This window comes from Chrysemys picta, chromosome 2 (assembly GCF_011386835.1).
Source record: "Chrysemys picta bellii isolate R12L10 chromosome 2, ASM1138683v2, whole genome shotgun sequence".
In the NCBI taxonomy this organism is placed as follows: domain Eukaryota; kingdom Metazoa; phylum Chordata; order Testudines; family Emydidae; genus Chrysemys; species Chrysemys picta.
This window is the reverse complement of record NC_088792.1, coordinates 151,380,731-151,399,020: the sequence shown is the minus strand read 5'-3', so window position 1 is coordinate 151,399,020 and position 18,290 is coordinate 151,380,731. Positions and strand designations below refer to the sequence as shown.

General features: G+C 42.0%; 1 protein-coding gene across 6 annotated transcripts in view; it reads left to right on the top strand.

The window, feature by feature from the left end:
• Positions 1–18,290, top strand: part of LOC101942087 (tetraspanin-15-like) — a 232,371-nt gene that overhangs the window by 107,943 nt on the left and 106,138 nt on the right. For all 6 annotated transcript variants that reach the window (XM_065584408.1, XM_065584409.1, XM_065584404.1 and 3 more), the window contains exon 5: positions 15,440–15,553. In XM_065584408.1, coding sequence (XP_065440480.1) covers positions 15,440–15,553 — 114 coding nt within the window. The remainder of the gene's footprint in view (positions 1–15,439; positions 15,554–18,290) is intronic.

Sequence of the window (18,290 nt, the reverse complement as noted above, 5' to 3'; positions counted from 1 at the left end):
GTCGAATAAAGGGGAACGATCACGTTCCTCGATCTGCTGGCAATGCCCCTACTTATACAGCCCAAAATGCCGTTAGCCTTCTTGGCAACAAGAGCACACTGTTGACTCATATCCAGCTTCTCGTCCACTGTGACCCCTAGGTCCTTTTCAGCAGAACTGCTACCTAGCCATTCGGTCCCTAGTCTGTAGCAGTGCATGGGATTCTTCCGTCCTAAGTGCAGGACTCTGCACTTGTCCTTGTTGAACCTCATCAGGTTTTTTTCTGCCCAATCCTCTAATTTGTCTAGGTCCCTCTGTTTCCGATCCCTACCCTCTAGTGTATCTACCACGCCTCCTAGTTTAGTGTCATCTGCAAACTTGCTGAGAGTGCAGTCCGCACCATCCTCCAGATCATTAATAAAGATATTAAACAAAACCAGCCCCAGGACCGACCCTTGGGGCACTCCACTTGAAACCGGCTGCCAACTAGACATGGAGCCATTGATCACTACCCGTTGAGCCCGACGATCTAGCCAGCTTTCTATCCACCTTACAGTCCATTCATCCAGCCCATACTTCTTTAACTTGGTGGCAAGAATACTGTGGGAGACAGTATCAAAAGCTTTGAATGAAACCTTGAATCATGAGTCAGACCCTTGAAAGCTGAGAAGGGTACTGTGTTTCTTGTTCATATGTCAAGCCTCTTTTCAATCAGAAATCGGCAAAGTTAATCTTCCAACATTTCTATAGTTCTTTCCCTTATGGAATTTAACAGATGATAACCCTTTTGCTGGCTAGTCAATCCATCTCATAGAACTTAACAGAAACTGATGTGGGTTGCCAGAGGTTCAAAATCCGTAGAGATTAGATTTCATTCTTTTAGGCTTCAGAGTAACTTTCTTTTAAAACCATAATGCATTTCTACAGCATTCTATTGGCTTTGCCCAGGATCTTCAAAGGGAGGGAGATAGGCATCCCATTCCCCTTGAAAGTCAATATGAGTTGCAGATCTTGGCCTTCCATCAGCCTATTCATTTTTATATGATTTTTCTATAGGAGTTTCCTCATTGTGTAAGGAAAATCATTCTGTTGCACTGACGAGGCCTGCTGCCTCAGCTACTAACTGGTACAAAACAAATCTACCAAGGGTTAAACTCATTTTGTGTTGACTGTAGCCTGCCACCCATGCAGTAGCAGCCTGCAGAATTGCATAGGACCCTAAGAATTACCATATTGGATCAGACTAGTCCCACAGCCAGATGGTTCAAAGGAATAGGAATACCTTGGGCCAGGACTGTTCCTCTTTCAAGCTTAGAAAATAAACTGGCTGAGTTAGAAGGGATTTGTAATAACTTTTAACGTGAAACTGTGCCCCAGTGGACAATCTTAAAGATACCTAAACCACTGATTAGCTGTTAAAATCAAAAGCCTTTCAATTTCACTCTCAATTTGAAGTCAACAGTAATACAGTATTTCACATTTGAATAGCCCCTTTAATTTTAAAATGTCAAAGCACTTTACAAATAATGCACCTAGCTCCTCAGAGAGTAAGTGTTGTTATCCTTATTTCATCATTTGGGAAACCAACGCACAGAAAAGGAGGGAGTAAATTTCCCTTAGAGAATCTGTGGCAGAGCTAGGAACAGAATCCAGGAACTGGACTCCAGTTCTTTACCTTGACTAAGATCATTCTTCTTCCATGGAAAAGTAAGCCAATCCCTCTTATTACTGAAAGAACAAAGTGTAACGAACAAGATTCTTGCTACAACAAATTTGTGTTATACATGCTTGGAAATAGCTTTGAAGCTGCTATTTACTATTGCTAAAGCTTGGCAGTTTTTGCAAGTCATACCACTATTCAGAACTCATTCGGTTGCCTTAACTGAGGAAATAATAAATAAACTAGATTTTATATATTGTCAAAGGTAATAAATAATGCAAGTAATAATGCAAAGGAGATTGGTTAGGACTCAATAAATCATTTGGATTAGTTTCCCTTACACCATATGAAGTAGTAGCTGGAACATTGATAATACTGGCCTCATAACAACTGTTGATTTTTATCTACATATCAAATAGACTTCACTGCGTGGGTGTCAGTAGCATGATGAATTTTTGAAGGGTGCAAAATCTCAGCAACTGACTTGTCAAAGGCAAGGGTCAGCAGGTGCAATTTGTGTCTTGTAAATGTCCTTTTTCTATGACTTCATGCACTACCCTTGCAGTCTGCTAGACCCAAAGTACTCTGCATTTCAATAACACCAAGGATCTCAAAGCACTTTACAAATGTCAATTAAAACTTTGTCTATATACACTTGAACCAGATAGTTAACTGGTTTAATTGAATTGGGTTAAACTGGCATCGTTTAACTGCAAGTGTGTTTATATATACTCTGAGGGTATGTCTGCATTGCAAAAAAGACCCTTGGCAGCAAGTCTCAGAGTCTGGGTCAGCTGAAACCTTGCCGGGTTTCAGAGCCTGGGCTCCAGCCCGAGCCCAGATGTCTACAGTCCTGTTTTTAGCCATGAATCATGAGCCTAAGTCAGTTGATCCGGGCTCTGAGATTCGCTGCCGTGGGTCTTCTTTTTCCGTTAGGCTTGGTCTACCCTATAAAGTATTGCCAGCACAGCTGTGTTGACTAGGTGTGTGGGGGGGAAATCACACTCCCTAGCTGACATAGTTATGCCAGCAACCTTCCACCCAACCCCAGTGTAGACACAAATATACTGACAAAAGAGTGCTTTTGCCAATGTAGCTGATGTCGTTCAGGGAGGTAGTGTAGCTATGACATCAAAAGAAGTTGTTATGCTGACATATGCTGCATCTCCACTGAGCATCTTTGCCATACCAGCAAAGGCTCTATAGTGTAGATAAACTGAAGTAAGGGCTTATCTTTAACATATTCCTAATCAATTTAATGTAAACTGAATAAGAGTGTCTACACACACTTGCACTGGTTTAACTAAACTGGATTAAAATAAAATTAAACTGGTACAACTCTGCTTGTGCACCTGCCCTAAGCCTCCTAACTCCCCTATAAGATAGGTATTAAAATAACTATTTTACAAATGGGTAGACTGAGGCCCAGAGAGCTAACAGTTTTTTCACAAGATCATATAGCACGTCTCTCAGTGGCACAACCAGAAATCGAACTCCTAGGGCCTGATTTAAAGCCTCCTCCCCAAACCACCTACGATGGGAGATTTTCAAAAGTGCTTAAGGCCATGTCCGCACTACGAGCTAGGGGTGTGCTTCCTCTGCTCATGCATATGTACCTGTTTGTACTCAGCACAGCTAAGCTGTATCTCGACTGACACTACCTGTGCTACTGCAGCTACATGGCTATTGTCGTGGAAAAAGTCACCCACGCATTGATTTTAGTTCACAGACTCAAACCTGAGGCCAGTTTATTGCAATACATACCAACGCGTTGGGGTAGCAGTCCGAAAACTACCACACCTAGCACAGCACGCAGGCTGCTTTTATTCCTTCAAACCGCAAGCATAGTACAAATTATACGTCATTTGTGTGAAATAAGAGTTGGGGTCTGTCCCTTTTTGCCGATACCTCCCCTATCAATTTACGAGAATTGGGTGCATATTGAGTGGAGGGCTTCTTGGTGGTTTTGGATATGGGCAGCGCTTGGCATTCATTCGGGGTATATTCTCGGCAGGGTGCATAGTACCTTCCGGGGTGTTATGGTCAGTGTACCGGGGAGTGGTTGACAGGACGCTCAAAGAAGGTATCTAACTGGCTAGTTTTGCATTTAGCTAGACATTCGGGGAGGTTACAGAGCACCCAGAAGAGAACTATGATTGGCTACCTTGCATTTAGCTGGAATCACGGGGGGGGGGGGGGGGTTTACGAATCACCCAAAGGAGAAGCTGCGTTTAGTCAGTTTGCATTCAGCTAAAGTTACCTATTGCTTCACACAAGCGGTTATTATATTTCATCAGCCATGAACATATTTTATTAGAGCTGCTGCTGGGGCTTTTTATTCTTTCCCTCCTTGCCCTCCCCCCTTCTCTGGTCATGACCCTTGACTGAGTTTGGCAAGAGGCTGTGTCACTTAGCCTAGTTCAGGCTTATGGTCTGCAGGGCGGGCCTATATGACGAGTCTTCGCCGATGTTCTGATCGGTACAAGGGAGGCCAGCCAGGCCTATTCCCCCACACTATTTATACTCATACTAGCTAGATGAGAGCTAGTGCAAGTATGTGTACCTGAGCCAGGGAATCACACCCCTCGCCTGTAGTGTAGACCTAGCCTGAGGGGCTGGGACCACTGGAAGTCAGTCTCTTAGGCATACTAGAGCCATTTCCTCCCCCTGCTTTGTGGTTCTTTTCTGAAAAATAGTTCATTAAAAACAAATGGAAAAATGTGTAAAACAAATTAACTGCTTAGCTCAGATTTATTGTTTGCACACACAAGACATTTTTTTGTGTCCCATTCTTTAGATTGAAAATTCAGGCCCACTGCTTGCCTATAAATGGGTGTTTCTCTTGCAAACATGTTCTTCTTTTTAGTCTCTCTCAGAAAAAGATGAAAGGTTTCTTTCACCAATCTTGCTCATTATCTCATGAGTCTGTCACTGGGATGTGTGTTTTTCTTTTAACAAACACATGCTAACAACCATCTAGAAGACAGGATTGTAATACCACTATCAGATTTCTTATATCTACAATACCTTGCCTGTCATCAACATGGATCATTTTTGATAATGTGACCCCCTAAGGCCACATCTGTTGGGTTCCATCAAAGTGTAGCAAGAAAGAAAACATGAAAACTAGCTCTTATGCTTCCTTCAGATCTAAAAAACACATTTAAGTGTGTGGTGTCTTGTGAGAAGTAAATACTGGCACAATAAATAGCTAAGAATATATCTAACTTCCCAGGGAAGAACACCCTCCAAGATCCTGACCAACACTTTGAAGGAGCTAGAAAATGCAGCCATGAAGAACCCACACCAGATTTTCTTCCAACATTCGTCCTTGTGTAAGACTTTTGGCATTGTAGCGATATAAACTCTTCCAGCAGAACAGGCATGCACAAGAAAGCTTCATTTGGGACTGTGCACTAGAAAGGGAGATTTCATGTTGTTGAGTGCCAAGTAATTTTATCTCCAAAAAATTTACCCCCCAAAAAAGTGTAATCTAGAGAAACAAGAAATGGCAGGGGCCCAGTTCTTAGCAATTGTCTCTCTCAGTGCCACTTCCGGGATGTGACTCTCACTGTCAGTCACATGCGGTTCTTTCCCTGCTTTAGGGCACCCAACAGTTAAGCATAGCAATCACAGCGATTAACTATGACTAAATGAAAAGGGGTGGGGGAGTAAAAGCAAAATGAAACAAGGCACAAACAGTGGTGACTTCAGTTCTGATCACTTCCGGAGGCCCTTCTGTGGAAACTTTTAACAGAGATTAAACCTTAAAAGTGGGGTCTACCCTAGAGGGGACACATCTCTAAGTAAACTACAACCAGAGTATCATTCCCCAAAATTAGAAGTGAGTACTTCCTGTAGCCCACTGGGCTAGCTTACCTCTATTCTATTCACTGCTTTGCATTCTATTCTGCTTTATTTTATTCAGCAGTAATGCAAGGAACCTACAGGCCTGTATCCTGTAAGACATTGGCTTCAGCAGCTAGCCTCATGCTTGAGGCCTACCAACTTTGGCATAGATAAACGTAGGTAACCCATAAGTTTTGGGGAACTGGAAGTGAAGTGTAAGGGGGAATGCTGTCCATAATGACATCAGCCAACCACAGAAACAAGAGCTACCACCAGCTTCTGGAAGATGGAGAGACCACAGAATAAACATCTACTTTACTGAGTTAGAGTGTTTGTGATTTTGCTAATGGATTCATAAATTATTTATTTGGGAGTATAGATGAGTTCCTATAGTGTGAGCTGTGCACATTGGGCTCCCCAACTATATAATAATTTTAATAGTACTGGGCCTGATCTTGGGACAAGGACCTGTCAATCTTCAAAGCGATAACTGGGAATTCTTATTCATCATCTATAGACCAGGCTACATTTTGCAACATATCATAGATAAATGATACAGCTTATAGATGGGGAAAAGGACTTTCATTTAAAGGTTGGTGAGTGCTGTTCAGTTTATCATGGATAATATAAAGAGCTTATAAATAGGCAATGTGAGTAATCCTAACTAAATTCTATGAAATCAAAGCAAGTGTTGAAATCCGTTACTTAAAACACGCCATTCAAGGAGCTGGCTTGAGGCAGACAAATTAATGAATATTAAGAATTTAAAATCTGAATTAAATCCCACTGTTTCTCTCTATTTACCAAGATTCGTTTATGTATCCTCACTTGAAATACATGGTCTAAGTACTCTGGTGTTTCACAGTAGAAGCTGTTAGTACCTTCGGTTACGATAGCATGTATCTGCTCCATTCCTGAACTGGAACAAGAGCTGACCAGGATTCTTATGTGGACCCAGAGCGTGGAGACCTGGCACAACTAACAAAGTGAGTTACACTTTGTAGAACGACTTAGTAAATCAGACCCCATGAACGAGGTACGTGGCTTGAACTAACCTCAGTCTGGGTAGTTGATTGAAAGAATCTGAGGGGCTGTGTGCAGTGTACCTGCAGGGCCACAAGGGGGCATGCTTGAGGGCAGAGCCCTATGGCAATCATCAAAGATGTTATTGTCCTTTCTTCACACCAAACCTTGAAGCCGTGATTCTTGTCTTTTTTTGCGCTCAGTAAGGAGTTGCTTAGGCATTGCCAGATACCTAATTAATACCCCAATTAATATAAATATCCTATACTCCAATGGCTTCTTTTATTAGTAACCAATTCTATCATCAAATGACCTTGTTATGTCGCATATAACCATCTCGCTATTTACATAACATGTATCAGGAAGTTTTTGTACGCCGGTTTGCATTTAGAGAAAATATTTGCAAACATGCATCTTAAAAAAGGCTTATGCCATCTTTAAGCATTAAGGGATTGCAAGGTTTCTACAAGGTTTTTTTAAAAGGAAACATGAGTTTTAGAGCTTATCTACACAATCCTGCAGTGTGATCTAGGTGGGTGTGAACTGTAGAACGCTCTAATGCGTTGCATTCTAACTGTCCCAGGTAGCCCCTGCTGGCACAAACTAAAAGGGACCAAGTGCATGTTAATGTAGTCCTACATCAACACAAACTGGGCAATTCGAGCAACATATTAATGCTCTACAATTCGCACCCCCATAGACCACACTGCAGCATCTTGTAGACAAGCCCTTAGTCATAACCAAAACATTTCCCAACTACACACGTTTTCTTTAAAGGTAAATGAATGAAGAAGCCTTGAAAGTGTCTCTAAAAGAAATTATCTTTAGTATTTCTGTAATTCTTTGTGTGAGTTTGAAACAGGTTTTTCTCTGTGAAGCTAGGAGGGGGGTGAAAAAGCCCATGTTTACTGCTCTTGTTAACAGATCTCTCCACGTTATTTCTCTCTAAACTATCCTGAATAGAACATCCTTGCATTTTTACAAAGTCTTGTACTTGAGAAGAGAGCTCATCTCTATACCAGACTTGTATCTCATACCAGAAGGATGTACCTGGGTTTTTTATCAGAAGATCTTGTTGATCTGCTGGCTCTTGTGATCAAAATAGTCCTTTTATTTAAGATCTGCTATTTACAGTACATTTACAACTAACCATTAAAGACTTCTATCAAATATTCTATACAAAGCAAGAATCACAATAACACCTTTATACAACTTTCAAAACAGAATACTGTATTAAAAAAAAAAAGTGTGTTAAAACAAAATGGACATTATAAACTGGATTTCAGAGTCTGTGTGAACATATTTGAGGTGATAAACATGGTGTTATCTTTTCTTTGACACTTTGGGAGTCCAGATCTCAACTTTTCTAAAACTTTGGAGAGCGTTTGGATTCAACTGAGAGGTATCTGCCATGAAGTTTGGATTATAATCTAAACACTGTTTAGGCAGGAGAAGAAGATATGTTTCTCATGAGGTGGGGTTAATTTGGATCAAACTCTTAAGTAAATTCTGTATTAAGAGAAACAGCGCACAAGTTTGGGACATAAACACATACGAGCATCTCTTTCAAAAACCGCATGCGTTGCTAAGGATAAGCCAGGGAAGAAAGAAAATAGGAATATGCTGTTCCTTTTTTTTAAAAAACCTATTTTTTCCACTCTCCTGAAAAAGAACGAGAGATATTTGCAGAAAATACAGTTGATCATTGCCACTGACCTGTCAGCGAGAAGAAGGTCTGAAGTTTACAGGGTTGAAATTCCTAGGGGAAAGCTGTTACTTGCCAAATGTCATCTCTTGTTAAGCATCTTAAGGACATGAGACTATTTCCTTAACCTGTTCTCTGGGGGAACTGAATGGGGATCAGCACATTGTCACTCCTCAAAAATGTCAGTCCAGCTAATCTGCTTGCTCATCTCGCGTTCTTGCTAAGAAATCTAAAACCCTTGTGTCCCTCCTGATCAGCTGTTTCCTGATAACATCGGGTTTGACCAGGACTAACCTGCTGCCTTGTACCTGAAGCAGGGAGTCATGTTCTAATCAAAAATCTGTAATGTCAGGCTAAGACCCTTAAAGGACTCTGAAGGAGTTAGATGCTGAATTTTCAATGGGAGTTGGGTACCTAATTTCCTTAGGCACCTGTGAACATCCTAGCCTGAAGCCTCTCAGCACATGGTGCCCATTTCTCTTCAGGATTAGGTGGCCCCAATTCGCACAGCCACTGTGTGGCACAAAGGCTCCCCAGCCAATTTCGGCAGCAGGAGTATGAAATCAGGAGCTGTGTTGTCTAGTGGTCAGAACTGTCAGCTGGGACTCGGGAATAGAGCTAGGCAAATAATCTTTTTGGGGGGGTCTGAAAATTTCTCTTTAAAAAAAAAAGGTCGGATCAAACTGAACATGGAATTTTTCAGAATTTTTGGTGAATTGAAAAAGTCAATTTTCCAGAGTGGTTATTCGAACCTGCCTCTCCCACATCGAGGTGACTGCCCTAATCACTGGGCTAATGGTTATAAAGGTTGGGGGAGGGGAACAGCAGCAGCAGAGTCACCCCCATCTTCTTCTCCTTTGGCCATTTTGTGAATGGCCAAAACTATTTGTGTCAAATTCAGGAATTGTTTTGGTTCAACCAAAACGACATTTTTTTTCATCAAATACATTATTCATCCATTTCACTCAGCTCTACTTGGGAGACGTGGGTGCAGACTCAGAGTTTAGCAAATTTACCATATCTCATAAATAAAAAAAGAGGACCCTCCACGGGCCCTGGCCCCGCCCATTTCCCCACCCCTTCCCCACCCAGCTCCGCCCCCTCCTCCCTCCCACTCCCAGCCAGGGGGAAAGGGCTGCCCCAGTGCTACCGGCTTCACAGTTTCCCGGGCAGCCCCCAGACCCTGTGCCCCCAGCCGGCGCTTCCCCAGTGCAGCTGGAGCCCGGGAGGGGAAGCGCCCAGCCGGGGGCGCAGGGTCTGGAGGCTGCCCAGCAAACAGTGAAGCCAGTAGCGCTCGGGCTTTGGGCAGCCCCTATGCCTCCGGACCCTGCGCCCCCAGCCGGGCACTTCCCCTCCGGGGCTCCGGCGGTTCTGCGTAACTTACACTGTATAAGTTACACAGAGCCGAAGAGGAGCAGAGCCCCCGCGGCTGGAGGCTCTGCTCCTCTTAGGCTCTGTTTAAGAGGCGGGCTGCCCCAGCGCTACCGGCTTCGGGCAGCCCCCGTGCCTCCGGACCCTGCGCCGCCGGAGCCCGGGAGGGGAAGTGCCCGGCTGGGGGCGCAGGGTCCGGAGGCATGGGGCTGCCCGAAGCCGGTAGCGTTCGGGCAGCCCGGCTCTTAAACAGAGCTGAAGAGTCGGGGAGGAGCAGAGCCGCCATTTTCCCGGACATGTTCAGCTTTTTGGCAATTCCCCCCGGACGGGGGTTTGACTGCCGAAAAGCCGGACATGTCCGGGAAAAAGAGGACGTATGGTAACCCTAGCAAAGTGTCACTCTCAGGGACAGTTCACCCCCTTTAACTTTCCTCCCAGGCTCATAGGTGCGCCACTTCTGTACCACTTCCAGCATGTTTGAAATTTGAGCTTACCCAAAGTTTGAAATTTCAGTTAGAAGGGTGTTGGCAAAAAAGCTGGGCCTGAGTTAGCTGCTTTTGGGTTTAGAAGGTGAGAGATCAAATCAAAGTTTCAATCCATGTAACCTCTTCGCTGGGACACGATAATCTCTGCTGCACCAAAAGGGCCGTGAGGTCTGCATTTTCAGACATTTATTCTGTCATCGATATGTGCACCAGCTGATGGGAGACACATGCATGATAGAGCCCTATCCTGTTTTTAAACTAACAGGATTGTACAACTGATTGGACAGCTAGTTCACTGGCGTTACTTTTATTTTGTTTATGGAGGTGGGAAATGCTTACCATAAGCATACCAGCAAAGGCGTATTTCAAATAGCTGAAGTCAAAACAGTGATTCTGGAAGTGGATAAGAGAACAAAGTGAGTAGGCTGTATAAGTAGCTGTCTCACCAAATATATTAGTATTACAGAATGTGGATAAAAAAATCAATCAATCAGGGGAAGGCTAGAAGTTCAAGGTTCAAATCCAGTTCTGAATTTTCCCCAGAGTCTTGGTATGTTTGAAAATGAGATTTGAGTTGGGACCCATCTTTAGACTTCTGGATTCCATCACTTGTATAACGTCTATATTCATTATGTATTCATTATGCAACTTTAATGAACACTTCTTATGGGTAAAATACTGAATGCAAAGTGGTCCTAATTCTCATCTGACATAACTGGTAAACTCTGACATCAATGGAGCTACTCCTGATTTACACTGGGACCAAGTATGTTGCTTATACCAATGTGTGATGTATGTAGTTATAAACTTACGATTTTGTTCTCTGTGTACTGCATGTTTAAACTTTTAGAAGCCTGCTTTCTGCTGGATGCTATTATACAGGAGAGGCTTCCACAGTGCTCCCTCATGGACAGTTTATTCTTCTTCTGTTTGTCTTCTCTTATTCTAAAATACAGCATCACTCACATTGGAAGGACGTGGTTTCCCTTTGTGTTGGACAAATAGCATTTAATTAAAATGACAACCAACCCAACCTGTTCAGCGACCAGGTTGCAATGAATTTGATGGTCTCAGTCCAATTGCTAGTGGACACACACCAGTTATTAAACTCCTCACCACCGCATGTAATCTGAGCAGAGAGGCTAAGAGCTAAATGGACTATAGAGACTGAACTTCAGTATCTTCTTTAGAGGCCATCTCTCCATAACAGGCTTGAATATATTGGCCAGGCAGTAGGGAAAGACACAACACTTGCCCTCCTGTTATTTGTACAATGCCTTTTGAGGGTAATAAGAGGACAGTTATCCAAGACTGTCAGTCTGACACTTTTCCCTGCCAGCAACAAATGGACATTTCTTTCAAGATAAGAGTTTAAACCAGCAAGCTCATTTAACAGTCTCCGTTCCAATTAAATAAACATGATGTAGTGTGAGCTTAGTTCCATCCTGCAAAGAACAGAACGTGACTTTCCTTGAACTCTTGTATTTTGTGAATATGAAAAAAGTAAAACCACTTTCTATTTAGCTGTAAATCTGATCTCTAATTTAGTTTGACTTGGGGAGAAAAATCACCATGAGAGAGTGGAGTCTGATTGGCATTTTGTGGAATGGGATCAGCTAGCCTGGGTGTTGGAGACAACTGAGAAATACATTCATTAAAGACAATGAAATGAAAACTCTTGCCTGTGATCATAAGGGAAAGAAATAAAGGACGTATCCTAGTTGCCTCTAATTAAATCAACCTGAATGAAAGATGAACGAGCCTGATTTTTCCTGGGCTGAAATAGATATGTTCATACATGGAAATGAAAAACAAAAAACAACCCAGTCTGCAGCTGCTGTTTGTCATATTCATAGAAAATATGAAAAATGGGTTAGAGTTAGAGAGAGGAAATGAAGATAGTAATTAGAGAAGCATTGGTTCAATGTAAATGTCTCCAAAGGTGCACAGTTGGCCTACGATTTGGATTACAGACTTGCCTCAAGCAAAGCTACTATACTGTTCTCCAGCCTGTCAATCTCCAGCTGTCTGCTCTACTGCTTACACCGCACTTCTGAGGGGCCAGGTTAGCCAGAGGCCAATTATCAGGACAAGTAGCACCGTGAATCTCAATTATGCACTATTTTCAGTCATCGTCTTTGACTTGTTCAACTTCATTTGAGCTTAATTGCCAGTGGGACCTGGGAGGATGGGTGACCACATCACTAAAACCACTTCCAAAACTGGTCCCAATTATTATTGTTTGTCTTTGCAGGTTTTTACTGGGTCATGGCAACTGACCTGTCCTCTTGATCCTAGAGGGCGGTCCCTATAATTCAGAGGCCAGACATACTGATGGAGGAAAGAGTGATGAAGTCCGGTGTGCTACTCCCTATGCTATATCTATCCTGTGAATACAGACAGGGTTTTAGTCTCTCGGGCTGTCAAATTGGCCCCTTTAACCAGCACTAAATTCACTTACAAGTCTTGTGAAAATAATTTCTTTCTAGACTAAATTAACTAAAAAAGATTAATTTAAGGCCAATATATTTGACGATCATCATGAGTTACGTTTCACTTAACTAGCCCATGAAATCTCATTCTCAGGCCCTAGAGTGGGAGGAGAGAGGAGAAAAGTTATTGTAAAACTTACTGTAATTTATTGAAAAACATTTCCCTTCTGCAGCTTGCTTGCATTTTCATCTGCAATTATAACTCACTCCAGCACATTCTTTTTCTGTTACAAATCTCTGCAAAGCTGCAATATGAAAATAACACTGTCCTTGGAAGCCAAATAGAATGAAAAGTCAAAAGTCATTGCTTGTGAAAATCAGTGTATTTAGCACTCAGGTGCAGTGTGCAGTTTTCACAGTTAGTGTTGTTAATGCTGAAGGTTGGGTGGCTGCCAGGGGAGTATATCTTTGGTTTATGAGAAATCATAAACCAACTCTGTGATAAATAAAGTGGGGGGGATAACTCCCTTTGATGGATACCCAGCCAGCCAGTTAGCTGTAAAATCCCTCTTGGTAGCTGTTCTTTACTTGCTTTACCTGTAAAGGGTTAAAAAGTCCCCAGGTAAAGAAAAAAAAAGTGGGCACCTGACCAAAAGAGCCAATGGGAAGGCTAGAACTTTTTAAAATGGGGAAAGAAACTTTCCTTTTGTCTGTCTGTTCTCTGGGCTGGAGGGACAGAGCAGCCATGCTATAAGAAGCTTTAAGCCAGGTAATGATCATAAATCATCAGATCATGCCTAGAACTACTTATCTAAACTCCAAATGTGTAAGTTAACCTACATGTTTAGCTAGATGTGATCAGGTTTATTTCTGTTTATTTTTTAAGCTAACCCCTGATGCTTTTGTTTGCTTGTAACCTTTAAGCTGAACCCCCAAGAAAGTTGTTTTGGGTGTTTAATTTTTGTAATTGTTTCTTTTAAGATCTAGCAAAAGGCCTGAGTTCCAGATGTATGTTTTCCCTTTTTGTTTTTAATAAAATTTACCTTTTTTAAAACAGGATTGGATTTTTGGTGTCCTAAAAGGTTTGTGCATGTTGTTTGATTAGCTGATAGCCACAGCTAATTTCCTTTGTTTTCAATCTCAGCTCTTCCCCGGGAGATGAAAGGGCTTGAGGTACCCCACAGGGAGGAATTCCCAAGTGCTCCTTCCTGGGTTCAAGGGTTGTTGGTTTTTTTTGCATTTGGACAGTGGCAGTGTTTACCAAGCCAAGGTCAGAGAAAAGCTGTAACCTTGGGAGTTTAATATTTTATAGTATTAATTTTTAGAATCCTTGCAGGCCCCCACCTTCTGCACTCGGAGTGACAGAGTGGGGATTCAGCCTTGACAAACTTCAAGCTGGTTGGCATGATAGTAGCCTTCCGTTGAGGCAAAATGAGTGAGCAGCTAAATTCTCCTCTGTTTAGTGATAGCTGAAACAACAGAAGCCACCACTCAAATCACAGGCTAGCCATGGCGCAAGTTTGGAGTAGAAGCTGAGCAATGTGATCTGAGGGGTTTTCCCTGGAGACTGAATTCAAATATAGGGCTGGATATTATTTGGTGGAGCTGTATTTGTCTGTCAGAAGTAGCCGGAAGCAGGAAAATAAATAGAGAGCCAGGAAATAACAAGAGAAACAATGGTTAATGCGGCCCTGAGAAAGAGCTTTTCAGGCAGAGTATTGGTTGGAAAGAGGCTTGGGAGTGTGAACAAGGAAACTGACTCCTACTCTGTTCAGAGAAATAGGAATTTGTGTATGTTCTTTGTAAATAAATAGGATTGGAATAAATACCTGACTCTTTCATCAGTTTCTTCTCCTAATGGAAACAATCCAAAAGACCCCAAATATTGGCTAACCACCTGGGCTAAAGAGTAACAGTCTAATACACTAAAAAGCCCCATATGATACTGTTATAAAGAAAGGGAGAGCAAAAGTCTTACCTTAGAGTTTAAAAAGACCTATAGAATCAAATTGTCTGTCCCCTTTGTTCATTGGCAGGATTGTTCCTACATGTTCTCCAGTCATTTGTCCTGTTTTAAATGAACAGAGAAGTGGTTTTTTAGACCACCAATGCCTTGTAGTTTTACACAAACACATACTCTTGTAGCATCCAAATGTCTGTAGGAAAATCCGCAAGTACATAACGTTTTCACCCCTCAGTTCATAGAGCCTCATTGTGCCTTCAAGAATAAGCTGCCGAAAGGACTTTGTTGAACTCTCATTGTTCATAGCAAACTGACTCCTACTTCTGTTGAGTTGTGTTTGTTGCTCTATTGGGCAAGAAATAATTTGAGCTCTTGTAATGTCCGTTCCACAAACTAGCTCTTGAAATCCTAGCCATGCCCAGGGGAGCGATGGGCTTCGAGGATACATGTACAGACAGGTTGAAAATAGTCAGTATTAAAAAATTACTTGAGCTTTCCTATTGTCCTGCTTCAGTGCTTCAGGCATGTCAAAGCTGCCTTGCTAGATTGAGCCTGTTCCTAACCTCACAATCCTGACGGACAGTCATCTGGAAAGCTGCTTTCGTTTGGAAAAGTAAATGCTGCACTTGGCCTGAAACTAAGTGAACTTAACAATCTCCTATCCTTCCTCTGTAATTCTTACTGACCATGCCAAAAATATTCTACCTGACTCCTGTAGTGTAGGTCCAGAATTACTGAGTTCAAGCCTTGACTTAGGGAAAACTCCTGTATGATGACATTAGACGAGGTTGTGTTAGTCTGAGTGGTACAGAGTCAGAGAGAACCTCCGAATCGGCCCTTGTCCGGTAGCATGAATAAGGAATCCCCTTCTTATTAGTTTCAGTTAAATGCTGCAAATATTTATCATACTGCAAACATGCTGTTATTTATCACTTGGTTATGATGCATTTTTTAATTTCTTTGTTTGTACAGTTCTCTTGTTGTGGAAGTGATGAATATAAAGACTGGAACGTCAATCAGTACCATTCATGCAACGGCAGTGGTCCTCTGGCTTGCGGGGTTCCATACACTTGCTGTATCAAGAAGGTAAGGGAGATTGAGCTGTTAAGACAAGAAATTGAAAAGTGTTAATTAAAACAGTCATATAACAACTCACTAGGGTCTTCTAGCATATGTTTCCTCTGTCACTTCTCACAATGTGGCTCCTGGTATCAGAGCCGCCTTCTCTGCTTAAGCTGCCTTCTCAAATGGCCTTCCCATGTCTCTTCTCACATAACAGATCTTTTCTTTTCTCCCCTGGCTACTTGTGTCTGTTTTTCTCACTCTCTACCATTAGCCTTTTTCTTGACTGTCATGCATTTATCACTCAAACAGACCAGAGGACAACAATCCAATTTCACAGCAGTTTTTTTGAGGTTACAGATTTTTTTCATTCTGCTTTGGAATGAAAACAAAACCTTTCAAAAGGGTTTTGTGAAACATTTGCATGTGTTAGTCACTCTTGATAGCCTGGGGATACTGTCCTGAATTCAGAGCAGTTTTTCATCCCTCATCACTCTAAACCAGGCAGAGCAGGGTTTTGAACCTAGATTGCCCACTTGCTGGGCCAATAGCTATATCACCAGGCTATAAAATCTCTCTTAAAACCAACCCAAACTGAAGTTTCAGCATAACAGCATATTTTGACATTCAGACCAGCTCTATTTGTCATCCCATGTAGACCAGGCTTTGATCAGAATTCTGTCTGCTGGGCACCCCTCTAACCACTAGACTCTGCTCCCTCCCCTGCAGTATCACATCTGCATTTCAAAGGGTTGCCCATTTGGAGGACCCTACTTGTCATGACACTGCATCAACTTTTTTCAAAGTGACTGTGATGTTGCACTCCATATGTTTTATGGAAATATGCTTATGCGTGTGAGTATGATGTAACTGGAATATGCTTTATGCAAAAGGTCTCTTGTAAGGTATCATTACAAAGGTTTCAGTGGTAGCCATGTTAGTCTGTATCAGCAAAAAAAACGAGGAGTCCTTGTTAGTCTCTAAGGTGCCACAAATTTATTTGGGCATAAGCTTTCATGGGCTAGAACCCACTTCATCAGATGTATGAAGTAAAAAATACAGGAGCAGGTATAAATACATGAAAGGATGGGGGTGCTTTACAAAGTGTTAAGTCAGTCTAACAAGATAAATCAATTAACAGCAGGCTACCAAGGGAGGAAAAATAACTTTTGAAGTGGTAAGAGAGTGGCCCATTACAGACAGTTGACAAGAAGGTGTAAGTAACAGTAGGGAGAAATTAGTATTGGGGAAATTAAGTTTAGGTTTTGTAATGACCTAACCACTCCCAGTCTTTATTCAGGCCTAATCTGATGGTATCTAGTTTGCAAATTAATTCCAGTTCTGCAGCTTCACGTTGGAGTCTGTTTTTGAAGGTTTTTTTATTGAAGAATTGCCACTTTGAGGTCTGTTGCTGAGTGACCAGAGAGATTGAAGTGTTCTGTACATTCAGTAGGAGAACACTTCAATCTCTCTGGTCACATTGCACTTTTTATGCAGTAAAAAGACAGGATGACAAGTCCAAGCTAGTGAGAAAATCTATAAAGTCCACTGTGGCGATGGCCTTTGCCAGAGCCCCTGAAAGGGGCACTCAGTAAAATCATTAGCCTTACTTAAAAAATCAATGCAGTTTCTATTGATTAGAGACCAGAATGTACTTAACATAGGGATGATTCTTCTGAACCTATGAAGGCCTTACATTGCAACCTTACCTTACTTATCCTTATCCTACAACTTAACTATTAACCACACATTGATTATACATAAATTAACTGCAAGAATAGATGAATAATACAGTCAGTCATATAACTATATAATCACATCAAATGATTAACTACAAACCCGCATGTAAATGGGAAAAGCAGTTAAGAAGGGAAGGGAATACGTATGTAGTTCTGTTTAAATGCATTGTAATACAATAATTATACCTAAGTCCACTGTAAATTGCTACATTATACATTAAGGAATTGTAAATTGAAAGTATGGCTACCATTAATGAAGCTCCTTTTTCACTGAGAATAAGCTAAGTTCTATGAAGTTGCTTGAGCATCAATCATATTTAATTCAGGGGCCTTTTTGGTGCTTATCATTCTAATATGTGCCTTGTAATAGAGTACCAGGAACTGTGCCAAGATGCAGCTAGAGGTAAAAATACACTACAGCTGGGCCAGTAATGAGGCCAGTAGTGCCATGCAGGTTAGTTATAACAGGCTCCTCTGATAGGGAACGTGAAGGGAGGAAGGACTAGAGGGACTCATGTAATCTGGATTATTTTCACGTAGGGCTTTGCTTTTCAATGCTCTGAGCAACTATGATTCCCATTGACTCCGCTGGGAGCTGTAGGCACTCAGCACCTCTGAAAATTGGGCCATTGCTGTATGGTGTTGGGCAGGCTGTGTAGGGTGGGATTTTCAATAGAGTCTAAGGCTACAGCTACACTGCAATCAGAGACATGACTGCCTGTGTGGACATACCTGAGCTAGCTTTGATTTAGCTTGCTTGAATTAGCAGCACATGTTTTACAAGCCCAACCCAGAGCCTAGGTCTGTATTCAAACAGCTAGTCTGAGGCCTGAGATAGCAGGAGGTTACGTAGGTTGGAACAGAGAGGAATTAGCTGACCTAGGGACTTCGGAAAACAGAAGGACTGGGATAGTAATGGAGCGAAGCAGATCAGGATTGAGGTGTATTGGCAGAGCTGTGGATGGAGAACATGACTGCAATAGCAGACAGTGCTGCGGATTAGAATTGTGGTGAATTAGCAC